A 13383-nucleotide genomic window follows, 5' to 3' on the forward strand; every position below is an offset into this window, starting at 1 on the left:
GATTTAACCACTTAAGCTAACTTTATGTGCTTCAGAGTTCTGGTTACCATTCACTTGCATTGAGAGCTGAGATATTCTTTAAAAATCTTTGAGTTCAGCAGATGAAAAAATCATACATATCTGAGATGGCATGAGGGTGAAATGATGGCAGAATTAAAAAAAAAATTTTTTGGGTGAACTCCCTTTAACAGTTAAAAAACAAAAGCACACAGTGTAGGCAAGCAGATTTTATATATATATAAATAATAATTGTATGTCTTACCGTTAATTAACAGGAATAGAATTAGCAGATTTAAAAAAAAATGTATCCCCTTTTCTCCCAATTTGGAATGGCCAATTCCCACTACTTAGTAGGTCCTCGTGGTGGCGTGGTTATTCACCTCAATCCGGGTGGCGGAGGAGAAGTCTCAGCTGCCTCCGCTTCTGAGAGAATCAATCCGCACATCACGTGGCTTGTTGTGCATGACACCATGGAGACTCACAGCATGTGGAGGCTCATGCTACTCGCCGCGATCCACGCACAATTTACCACGTGCCCCATTAAGAGCAAGAACCACTAATCGCGACCACGAGGAGGTTACCCCATGTGACTCTACCCTCCCTAGCAACCGGGCCAATTTGGTTGCTTAGAAGACCTGGCTAGAGTCACTCAGCACGCCCTGGATTCAAACTCATGACTCCAGGGGTGGTAGTCAGTGTCAATACTCGCTGAGCTACCCAGGCCCCCTGAACATTTTACAAGTTTTAAAATTGTCGGTAAAGAAACCAGCCCACAAGCTGTTTAGAAAAATGCAAAAATATTCTCCTTTTATTGAGGTAAATTTCTCTATGAACTGAGGTAACAATTTGCATAGTTTTACATCTATACCTGCTCGAAAGCGGAAAATGGATTGGAACAACAAACGATGGAGACTCCATTTGATATGTGTGTGTGAGTTGCACAACACCACACACCCAACTACACACACTGACATGGGGAGAACATACAACATTGTCTTTTGCTGGTGATTTTTTTTTTTACATTTTTCTGTAAAATAGAAAAAAAATTGTTTACCCAAATACCAGGTATAAAACTACATTCTGAAAAGGTGACAAAAATTCCTGAATTGTTTGAATTGTGTTGGAAGTCAATCTTAAACTGGTTTGACATGGCTGCTGGACACTTTCAAAAGAGGTATAGAGATATGGAAACACATGTACAGTGATATGAAGAGAGAAAACCTCATTTTCTTACAGATCGGTTTCTTAAACTTTCATACGGACGCTATGGACATTTCAGGCTCATCACATACAAAACTCAATCAACTTTGGTTTGTGGACAACATTCAGTTTTTAAAAGGACACACTTACAAGAGATGCAATAATGCTTCTGGTTTGGACCAATATCACTCTCTTCATATATACTGTACATACACACACGCCTCCTACCAAAATCTGTCAGTCATATCACTGTAAGGCTTGAGTGTGCGCAACAAAAACACACTTCACAACTGCTGTACACTAGAGAAGACGCACGCCAATGGTTTTAAAACCTATATCAACAGAATGTACATAAAAACACAGTCTCTGTGGCTGGAGGGCTGCTCAGCAAGGGTCAGAGGTCACTGGCTTTGATTTTGTCCTGAGAGCTTTGCTGTGTGTAGAAGAGAATGTAGGCCTGGGCTTTACACACTTCCTCCACAGCGCACACACTCAGTTTAGAGTCGTTACAGTGCACCCAAAACCCTGAAGAGAAAGAAACAAAGGGAGAGAATAAGCTGAATTAATTAACAGGAGCATTTATATGAATGCGGTAGATTCAATACAACTGGACAGTCACATGCTTATAATGGAAGTCTATGGGGCAAGACAGTCTGAAGGATTTAAAGCAGAAATGTTGTGACGCTTATATTAATTAGTCCGAACAAAAATGTGTGTTATTTGAGCTGTGAAGTTGTCTAAATCATCCTTTTTGAGGTGGAACTACTTTTTTAGGCAGATGAATTTCCAGTAATGCATTATAGTCATACTGTAATTCCTGTGGATGGAGTTTGCTCCATATAAACAGTACTTTGGGGAGTCACATCACTTTCTGGTATCTTTTCGCATATTGTGCAAAGTTGTGAGTAATTTTATGCTTTGTGCCCATCAAGTTGTTGTTACAGTGAGGTACTTACAGTGGAAGTGAATGGGGCCAGTCTATAAACATTAAAATACATATTGTTTCAAAAGTATAGCCACAAGATGCAAACAATATGCATGTTTATATGATTTTAGTGTGATAAAGTCACTTATGGGGTTTACCAGTGTTACGTCGTCATGGGAAAAAGAAGTTGTAATACTGGATATAACTTGTAGCAATACTTTTGAAACAGTATTTTAACGTTTACAGACTGGCCCCATTCACTTCTATTGTTAGTGCCTCACTGCAATCATGATTTTCTTTTTCTTTTCTTTTTTAAACAAGCGACGAGTCAAAATAATTTTTTGTTCTAATTAACATTATGCCACAAATGCAGTCAAAACCCAAAGACATTTTGACTGATTTCCGCCAAAATCGCATACCGACGAGAGTATAACTCTAAAAACAAATCTGTAAAAAATATCAATTGCGTGGTATACATTTGTAGAAAACCTTTCAAAATGGTAGAAAATATATTTGGATCCTGCTCAGAGACAATTATGCTACAACACTGCTGACAAAACACACAAAATCTGAGTGCTAAAAAATAAACCTTTCAGTTATTATTCAGTTTCACATTATACATTTAAGACAGGAAGTATGGATGGTCAAAAAATGTACTTTGGTGCTGTTCTCCCACATGTCAACTATACCAGAAAAAGAAAAAAAAAAAACATTTGATAGAACAAAGCAATCCAAAGTTATCACATATGAAACATGCTTCTCAAGGTGGACATATTTATCAAAGTGTCCAAAAAATCTCTCCGAACCACAATTAACCAGTGTTTTATTGAACATTAAAACAGAATAACTGAAAAATAAAAGAAACGTATAAAAACACAAACTAGTCCAAAATGATAGCCCTCTTGTGCAGTCTATGTATGTGAGCTCTGGATCTATTATTGACTCCTGACACATGGATTACCCAAATATGGAATCTGACACTCTCTTGAGATCCAGTGAGAATGATCTGACACATCTATGACGTGAAGAACCGTGTTTCAGTGAGACGCTCCCAGAGAACACCGTTGCTATAGTGATCGCCATCAGCACTAACCAGGGAGCTCTCAGGTCACTCTTTGAGTTATATATCTGGATTTACAAATCGTATGATGTTGAGTGAGGGCTTGTTTGATTCAGGATCGCCAGCTGTAAGTTATGATATCTCATTTTCTTTATGATGTGTATTTGTCATTTTTTTGATAAATGAATGTGCATTTCACACATTAATACTCACTATAGATTGGTCTCTTAATGAAACAAATTTGCTCTTTATATTCTACTAATCAAGACCTTTTCAAAGATATACAAAACATGGCTGTGTGATCTTTTTGATCTTTTTTTACAGTTTTTTTTTTTTTTATATGATTGTTTGGATTGCAAATTTGCACATTATTTTTTTTTAAATGGAACAGTTCTAATTTATCATCAAATATAAAACAGTATTTTAGCTGATAGTCAAAACAGCTATAATCATTGTAAAGATAAGAGTCTAAGCTTCAAAACAACACCTAATATGTGCAGATCAAGCAAGTGGTTGTTGTGGGGGCCTGGGTAGCTTAGTGGTAAAATACGCTGGCTACCACCCCTGGAGTTCGCTAGCTCGCTAGTTTGAATCCCAGGGCGTGCTGAGTGACTCCAGCCAGGTCTCCTAAGCAACCAAATTGGCCCGGTTGCTAGGGAGGGTAGAGTCACATTTGGTAAACTCCTCGTGGTCACTATAATGTGGGGCGTTCTCGGTGGGGCGCATGGTGAGTTGAGCGTGGTTGCCGCGGTGGATGGCGTGAAGCCTCCACACGCGCTATGTCTCCATAGCAACGCACTCAACAAGCCACGTGATAAGATGCGCGGGTTGAAGGTCTCAGACGCGGAGGCAACTGAGATTCATCCTCCGCCACCCGGATTGAGGCGAATCACTACATGACCACGAGGACTTAGAGTGCATTGGGAATTGGGCATTCCAAATTGGGAGAAAAAGGGGAAAAATCCAAAAAAATATAAATAAATAAATAAAAAAAACAAGTGGTTGTTGAGTAATACCATAAAAAAAAAAACAATTCCGTGATCACCGATACTGGGTCACTCCAGGTTTAAGCTTAAATTCTATTGAACCCAGAACATTCACATTGTTGAATTTCCATCATGGTAACTGTATCATGGTATTTACTGCTTCCATGACATAAAATTACTCATACCGTGAGATCCGATTTTATTCATACTGCCCACTTCTACATACGTTGTTATAATAATAGCATATTTACTGCACACAGCACAGGGTGATGGTACTGGGGAAAAAAAAAAAAGGTTAATACCTCCTTCTGTATTATAACAATAGGCAGTGTAGTGGCCTGAGCCGAATCCCTTTCCATGATGCATGACGACAGCAGAGAGCTGGTAGAGGAAGTGTTGAGGGTGGAGAGAGTTACTGGAGTCTTTGCAGCAGTACGGCTCCATGTTGAGCTCCTGCTCGAACTGAACGTGAACACCAATCTTCTCCCTGTGGTTTCGCCCAGACCACCTAAACACACACACATGTACGTCAAGATCTGACTGTCAACAAACTCCCACATACAGCTAGTTCCTGCTCATGAGAATACCTGAAGCGTTTGAGGTGCAGTCTGAGAACATGAGGCAGTTTGTGGACCATCAGCTGTTTCTGAGCTTCCGTTAAGACCACCTGCTTTGAACAGAATCGCCGTCGTTTACCTTAAAGAGACAATAAAATAAGAAGTGCATGAATCTTTCGTACCTTAATGTTATTGTTTGTTTAGAAGACTTAAACTTAAGTCAACATGAAATGGCATTTGTAACCCATTTTCAATGAGACAAATGTAGGGCCAGACTTGATTTTATCTATTAGAAATTGATTCGACAAAAAAAGTCCCAAAGAAAAAAATACCAGAAATGTGTATTAAGAAAGTAAAAAAGGTCAACGTTGCCTTCTAGCTTTAAACTTAAGTGCAACAATGTTCTTTAAAGTTATTGGGTAATTCACAAGCCTAAATTTCCCTACAGCCGTAATGTGTGTTCAACTCACTGTTACAGTGGTCACAGGCATATATGGCTCCCTCCAAAGCCTCCGTCTCTGTAAACTTGGCCAGCATCTCTGTCAAACCACAAGGAACCTGTGCGGCATCCTTACTGTTGCTGTGGTAACGCTCTGGGAACTCCAAAGAAAGATCCCAAAAGGGCTCTATTGTGTTTGAGCGATGATCGCACGCCAAACACCTCACCTACAAGAAGTGAGACAAGGATTTTCAGCAAAACTGTGCATGTCTGATATCTGGGAAAAAGTCAATATTGTCTACACAAGTATGTGAATGCAAATGCTTCCAGCTATGTGAGCTCTATTTCATGCATCATTTAGGGCCCTATAATTTATTATAGGCGTAATTAAAGGAATATTCCGGGTTCAATACAAGTTAAGCTCAATCGACAGCATTTGTTGCATAATGTTGATAACCACAAAAATAAATTGTTTTCTTAAAAAAAAAAAAAAAAAAAGAAGCAAAAATCTGGGTTCCAGTGAGGCACTTACAATGGAAGTAAATGGGGCCAGTCCGTAAACGTTAAAATACTCACCGTTTCAAAAGTAGAGTCACAAGATGTAAACAATATACACGTTAACATGATGTTAGTGTGATAAAATCACTTACTAACCTTTTCTTTGTAAAGTTATAGCCAATTTTACAACTTCGTTGCCATGACGACAATATCAACAAACCCTATAACTCTAAAATGACGATTTAAACACTTTTACAGATCAAATAATGTAAGTGTTTCTATAAAATTATAAGCTTCACATTTCTGCCTTTAAACCCTCCAAAAACTGGCCCCATTCACTTCCACTGTAAGTGTCTCACTGTAACCTCGATTTTTGCTTTTATTAAAAGGAGGGACGAGTCAAAATAATGTTTTTGTGGTATTCAACATTATGCCACAAATGCTGTCGACTGAGATAAACTTGTATTGAACCCGGAATATTCCTTTAAATAATGAAAATTGAATAAATGGAAAAACACAGAACTTCATGGAATTTGACCAATTTTGGATGAAGTGACCGACAATTTGGCAATTAATACAAAACTTCCATCAAAATACACACAGGAACACAAAAGCCTTCATTCAGTTATCCACCAAAATAAAAGCTCGATTTAACTGGATGCTCAAAATTGAAGACATTACGACAGAAATATATTTTTACTGTATAAAATAAATTGCTGTATAATTAATAACAATAGGCATAACCATTGGTATTATTAAAAATAGTCAGTGTAGTACATACATTGATTGACTACATATAGTCACTGTAGCATTGTAGGAATTGCAATGTGCTGGCAAAGCAAGCGTCTGCGATTGCGTAATAGCGTAGTAGAGCATGTGTACATATTAATTTGCCGATGTGACTGTGTGTATGTGTACTAATCACCTGGCTAAGCAGCTGGCCGTGAAAGATGGTGTTGACCACGCTGAGCACCTGTTTAATCAGCCGTCTCTGATTGGCCGGGACAGTGGCAGGTGTTAGCGTCCTGGTCCGTTCCAGCTCATGCTGTACTTTATCTAAGAGTTCACAAAGAAATTCCTGCGCATCCTGCTGTGCATAGCCGCGGAACGCCGGGATAAGCTGCCACACGGAGTGCAGCATTGCAAACGGAGACACTAGGGCCCACTTACCCGACCACATCACCTGGAACAGCGTGTGTAACTCATGACAAAGCGAGATGTGTTTGGAGCTGGGCTCCTTGGGTTGGATCAGCTCCATGTTGCGCGAGCGGGACGCCCCTCCGCTGAGCCCTGACCCCTGGTTGGAGCCTTTCGTTTGGGTCACGCGCTGAGCGGAGAGTCCCAACTTGCGGCTGACCGCAGAAGCTAGCAACTCCAGTGCTTGGTTCAGATCCAGTCTCAAAAAACACTCCCGGAATACATGCAAGTGACTCAAAACCTGCAGTATGGAGTTCATGTAGCAAGTATTCCCGAGGTTGCGCAAGCCCGTAACTCCCGGCGTGACAGTGGGACGCCGTTTGATTGGTGAATCGCCCACTTTCGGAAATGGGGCACGGGGCCGTTTGGCCTTAACGGGTGTACGGGGCCTCTTTTGAAGCATTCTGTCTTTTGCAGTTCGTGGAGCCGGAGTGGAGATGCGAGCAGTAGCAGATCTACGCTTTGTAGATTTTACACTATTGGCCGACGATGGCGTCGTAGACGCAGCAGCAGCTTTTAGACTCTGCCGCCGAATACGATGGCTCTTTCTTGGAGGAGCGCTTTCCTGCTCCTCCCTGAGTTGCCGTTTGAGTTGCCGCCTCCTCTCCCGCGCTTCCCTCTTCCGCTCCTCCTCTTCCTCCCGTTGTTGCTCCTCCTCCAATCGCTTCTTCCCCCGTTCCGTTTGAGCGAACCACAAGCGGAACACGCGCCCAATAAGGGCGCGTCGGCGATGCCACAGCGCCGTGAACATGCGGTCCTCGTCACGCAACTGCAGCTCCTGCGCGCCGAGCGACGGCTGCTCTCCGGTGGCGGAGGACGAGCGTAGTGTGCGCCCACTGCGTGTGGTGACTTCATAGCACTGGCTCTTAATGGCGCTTAGCGTGCTACGCAGCAGCTTCAAGTCACCCGTCGCATTATCATTCAGTACGTAGTCGTCGCACAGGTAGCAGTACACATACAAATCATTCACCTCCATGGCCAGGGAGTGGTGCTGCTCCTACAAACAAAACAGAAAATAAAAACCAACTTCAACGTGAAAACAACATAAAATATTCCTATATAATTACAGATAATTGGCTAGACATGTGAAGTATTACAGCATACTGTGATACTTAACATGCATGGTTAATGGACACAAAAAAAAATCTAAACCTATTAGCCAAATTAATTTTTTTTTTTTGGATATCTCTGTGTGTGTGTGTGTGTGTGTGTGTGATATATATATATATATATATATATATAAAATAAAAATTTCTACATTTAATCAAACTACACTGTCAATAAAACAAACCTTAAAGTGCTGAAGCGCATGCTCCTCGATGTAGCGTCCACAGGCTACGTGCGAGCAGCTGAGACACGCCCACACCGACTCGGTGGTGTTGCAGTCCACGCAGTGCCATTTCTGTGGGTTCAGGATGGAGTGGTCCTGCGCGAGCCTTAAACGACCCACGTGCTTACACCTGTCCATCACACTGAGTCACGGCCCTCTTCACATCACCATGGTGATGGCAGCCAGCGGTGAATCTAGCGCCTCCCAAGGCATGATGGGTAATCTGCAGATATGATGATTTTAGACATTATTTTATACTTGTGATGGGCATTCATGGCATCATTTCTAGTCACAAAACGAAACAGACTAATTCGTTAATGCCTAATGTGTGTGTATGTATATATACACTGATCAGCCACAACATTAAAACCACCTGCCTAATATTGTGTAGGTCCCCCTCGTGCCGCCAAAACAGCACCAACCCGCATCTCAGAATAGCATTCTGAGATACTATTCTTCTCACCACAATTGTACAGAGCAGTTATCTGAGTTACCATAGACTTTGTCAGATCAAACCATTCTGGCCATTCTCTGTTGACCTCTCTCATCAACAAGGCGTTTCTGTCCACAGAACTACCACTCACTGAATGTTTTATGTTTTGGCACCATTCTGAATAAATTCTAGAGACTGTTGTGTGTGAAAATCCCAGGAGATCAGTAGTTACAAAAATACTCAAACCATCCCATCAGGTACCAACAATCATCCATGAGATTATCTAATCAGCCAATCGTGTAGCAGCAATGCAGTGCATAACATCATGCAGATATGGGTCAGGAGCTTCAGTTATTGTTCACATCAACCATCAGAACGGGAAAGAAATGTGATCTCAGTGATTTGGACCGTGGCATGATTGTTGATGCCTGATGTGCTGGTTTGAGTATTTCTGTAACTGCTGATCTCCTGGGATTTTCACACACAACAGTCTCTAGAATTTACTCAGAATGGTGCCAATGTTGTGGCTGATCGGTGTGTGTGTGTGTGTATATATATATATATATATATATATATATATATATATATATATATATATATATATATAGAGAGAGAGAGAGAGAGAGAGAGAGAGAGAGAGAGATATAGATATATATATAAATAAATGTAAAACAAATTGTTGGAGGGTCAGTATTGTTTGTTAAAAGTAATGGTTCACATTCAAACTTTAGTTTTAACAATGCATTTGGTGATTTAGTGATATCGATATGATATCTTTTCGCCAGTTCCCTTGTGATTCCCACCCCCAGTATATAAAGGTACAGTATGACCAAACAAAATATGTCCTTATTGTTTGTCCTTAAAGGAATATTCCAGGTTCAATACAAGTTAAGCTCAATTGACAGCATTTGTGACATAATGTTGATTACCACAAAAAATTATTTTGACTCGTCCCTCCTTTTCTTTAAAAAAAGCAAAAATGGAGGTTACAGTGAGGCACTTACAATAAAAGTGACTGGGGGCCAATTTTGGAGGGTTTAAAAGCAGAAATTTGAAGCTTATAATTTTTATGAAAGCACATATTAATTCTTCGGTTAAAACTCATGTATTATCTGAGATGTAAAGTTGATTAAATCGTCATTTTTATGGTCGTTTTAGGGTTTACGGCATCGTTATGGCAACTAAGTTGTAAAATTGGATATAACTTTACACACAAAAGGTTAGTCTGTGATTTGATCACACTAAAATCACCCTAACACACATATAATTTGAAACGCAGTATTCATGCATTGAAAAGTATTTTAACGTTTACGGATTGGCCCCATTTACTTCCATTGTAAGCCTCACATGGGATAACCCCCTCGTGGTTGCTTTAATGTGGTTCTTGCTCTCGGTGGGGCACGTGGCGAGTTGGGCGTGGATGCCGCGGTGGATGGCATGAAGCCTCCACACTAGCTATGTCTCCGTGGCAACACGCTCAACAAGCCACATGATAAGATGCGTGGGTTGACGGTCTCAGACGCGGAGGCAACTGGGATTCATCCTCCGCCACCCGGACTGAGGCGAATCACTACACGACCACGAGGACTTAGAGCGCACTGGGAATTGGGCATTCCAAATTGGGGAGAAAAAAAAAAAGAAATCAACATTATGTCAAAAATGCTGTCAAATGAGCTTAACTGGTATTGAATATTCCTTTAATATCCACATGTTCACAAATCACTTCAAAGAATACCCTTATACTTCATGTCCCAAAAACATCCAATGTACCATGGATCTTCAAGTTTGTGTCAGATCAGTTTTTGGGATATATGGTACTAAATGATAACTACATTCAAGTACTACGGAATTACAAGGTATTAAAAGAATACCACATAATCAAGCATGCCCTAAAAAGCTTGACATTACCATGAAACATGTTCAAATAAACATGGTATTACCATTGTTCTTTTTTAAGTCAGTGATCAGATTAGAGACATCTCAAAAGGCCAAAAAGACAAACATGCTCCACTTTTAAAGGAATAAAGGCGGTAAATATCACGAACTCACTAGCATGTAAACAACCCGGCTTAAGCAAGTGTGTGTGTCCCTTATTTAGCTCCACAGACGCCTGTTTATCTCTGTTACGACCAAAATAATGTACCCGTTCCACTGGGGCCCACGTGTGTTCAACCAAAACAAACTAGTCGTCCTGGGAATACATCTAGTTAGTTGACAGTAGTCATTTTCAGAGGTTGAAACGCGTGTAGCTGCACTGCTAGTATAATTGGCTTGTGAACGTTGTTACTGTGCAACCAGTGTTCGTCTTATCCCTCTGGTTTTACACTAAATCAGGTCTTAGGTTGAGATTCAACGAGGTTAGACAACCGTTCTGATCTCCTTTACCTAGTTCAACCATCTGTGACTTTGATTGTGTTTAGGCGCGCTAATGGTGAAAGATGCTAGCTGCTCACTGCCTCGTTCATCTACATACTTTCAACGAGCTAACCTGGTTAGCCGCTCAGCACCGCTCAGATCAACTAGCTTAGTGTGTTTGATCACCCTGATATAGAGGAAAGTTAAGCAGCACACGGGATGCTAGTGTGCTAATGCTAAAATCACACAACACTGGAGTGTGTATGACGTACTGGGTGAGTGAAATACGCCGATTCCGATACATTTCCGCCTCTGATGCGAAAGCGATGAGATCGGAGGTGTTATGAATCAGCGATCTTTTACTAACCTGTTTTTCGTCAAGTGCTGATTACTTCTGGGGCACAACTGCGAGCGCCATCTTGTCTCCACTTGTCGCGTGGAGTGTCCCTCTGTGACGTCACGGCGGAGTGCGTCTTAAAACTACTCAAAACAAAAGATACACTAATATTTAAGGCGATTTCTGATGAAATGCTAAACTTTAAATAAGAGAAGCTCTTAAAAGAATCATGTGAATGACGAAAGCCGAAACCACACCCGTGAAGTTTATGACTGATGTTTACGTGTCAGTTTCACAATAGTCCTCCTTTGATTCTTTACATAACAATAAATAAAATGAATGTACATTATAGTTGTATACATATTTCAACGCTTGAACTATTTGCATACAAAAATACTATTTCATAAAAAACTTAATAAAACTGATCGTAAATTAAATAATACAATGAATATATTAATACTTCAATATATTTAGCTTTCTGTCTATCTATTTGTTTGACCTGTTGAGGAAATTCCCCTCACACAATGTAGCTACTCTACCATATTCACAAACCATCGTGTTTAAATGGTACTGTAATGTACTTCAGAGAATACCCTCAGTACTAACATGGTACATACCAGAGATTATTTAGCAGAGACGATCCACTTTTGTTAAAATAAATGGGAAATTGGAACGCCCAACGGTCAACGGATGTAGAAAAGAAGTCCCGCCTTATAGGTAAAAGAGCCAATCACCTTTTAGATGCAGGCTTGGCCTGTCAGTCAACTCGAGAACGCGCAATGCGCTTTAGCTATAGCCTACATGCGTTTTCAGCTTAATCTTAGGTAAAAAAAAAACACACACACACACAAAAAAAAAAAAAAACAATTGTTGTTATCAGTGTTGTCAGATTTTACATCTGATTTATGTTCTTTAATCGTAATCCTCACTAACCGTTTTGGAGATTTTAGTTTTTCTCCATTCAAGTAGATAGGAGCTGCACTTGTATGCCGCTTGTTTACATAGAAAATAGCACCCGGGATCGTTCCAAAGATGGCCGCCGAGTGGACTGACTTGCTAAAAAGCCTTGTACGTGAAAAAAAATAAAAATAAAATACAAATAAAAAACTCTCTTAAATCCTTTTTTATCAAGCTGGGTTAAATGTACTTGATTTTTAACTATCCAACATTATCCTCAAATTAAAATGGGCCCAAAACTATATGCATTCAAAAGACAAATTATGGTTTTACATTCCAAATTGTGTCTTTGAAATACTTTGTTGAATTTAAGTTCTTGTAAATTGTAATTTTGATGTCAGCAAACTCCCTATCAAATGATCTAATGTCCATAAACAGGTACTGCTATTATGGATGATTACACATAAGCACAATTTCTCTCCTCACAGATGTTTAATCTTGAGCACAAAAACATTAAACACAGAAATAAATCTTTTTATACAGTATATATAGCTGTATATACAGAATTCTTAGTAAAAAATTATTTTCCAGTATCTGTTAAAGATTTTGTGACTATGGTTGATGCTGTACTCTTAGAACTTATTAAATTATTAAAAAATAATAATGTTTCAAGAGCACAGATACAGATAAAAAATGTAATAACAGGTATCGTAAAAATAAAAAAAAATTCATAATTCATTCAGCCATAGGTTTGTGGAATACACACTCTAAATATATTAAATTTAGAGTGAACAATTTCAAAATGTTGATTGGGAAGAGACTTTTAAAATGACAAGACAATGTTGTGTCACTGATAAAATTCGTGAGGTTTCATTTAAGATTATTCACAAGATTTATCCTGTAAAACAGGTGATTGCAAGATTCTGGAAACACATTGATTTAGAATGTGCTTTTTGTAACATTGAAAATAAAAGCATTGTACACCTTTTCTTTGACTGTGTCTATACAAAACTCTTCTGGTGTGATTTGGATAGGGTGAAAACTGACATTGAGGAAAAGGGATGTTTTATATCATTTTGACAATAGTGCTGAATATAAATTATGGTATATCATGCATTTATTGCTAAAAGTTTCATTAATAATTGTAAATGGGCATCACAAAAAAATAT

The 13383-nt window shown here is 39.5% G+C and overlaps 1 protein-coding gene across 2 annotated transcripts; it reads right to left on the bottom strand.

The window, feature by feature from the left end:
• Window positions 1–780: 780 nt before the first annotated feature.
• LOC127436836 (ubiquitin carboxyl-terminal hydrolase 44) lies at window positions 781–11953 on the bottom strand. 2 transcript variants are annotated; one of them, XM_051691273.1, is made up of 8 exons: window positions 11935–11953; window positions 11348–11460; window positions 8154–8415; window positions 6591–7859; window positions 5199–5394; window positions 4759–4867; window positions 4474–4679; window positions 781–1725 (listed from the first exon to the last, which is right to left on the bottom strand). In XM_051691273.1, exons 3-8 carry the CDS (start codon window positions 8328–8330, stop codon window positions 1595–1597), a joined length of 2088 nt encoding a protein of 695 aa, XP_051547233.1. In that variant the 5' UTR covers window positions 8331–8415; window positions 11348–11460; window positions 11935–11953; the 3' UTR covers window positions 781–1594. The 2 variants fall into 2 exon arrangements, with proteins under 2 accessions (XP_051547233.1, XP_051547232.1); XM_051691272.1 differs by lacking the exon at window positions 11935–11953 and having other exon boundaries at window positions 11348–11896.
• Between the last annotated feature and the right edge of the window lie 1430 nt (window positions 11954–13383).

The sequence above is a fragment of the Myxocyprinus asiaticus genome, chromosome 47, assembly GCF_019703515.2.
Source record: "Myxocyprinus asiaticus isolate MX2 ecotype Aquarium Trade chromosome 47, UBuf_Myxa_2, whole genome shotgun sequence".
Taxonomy (NCBI): Eukaryota; Metazoa; Chordata; class Actinopteri; order Cypriniformes; family Catostomidae; genus Myxocyprinus; species Myxocyprinus asiaticus.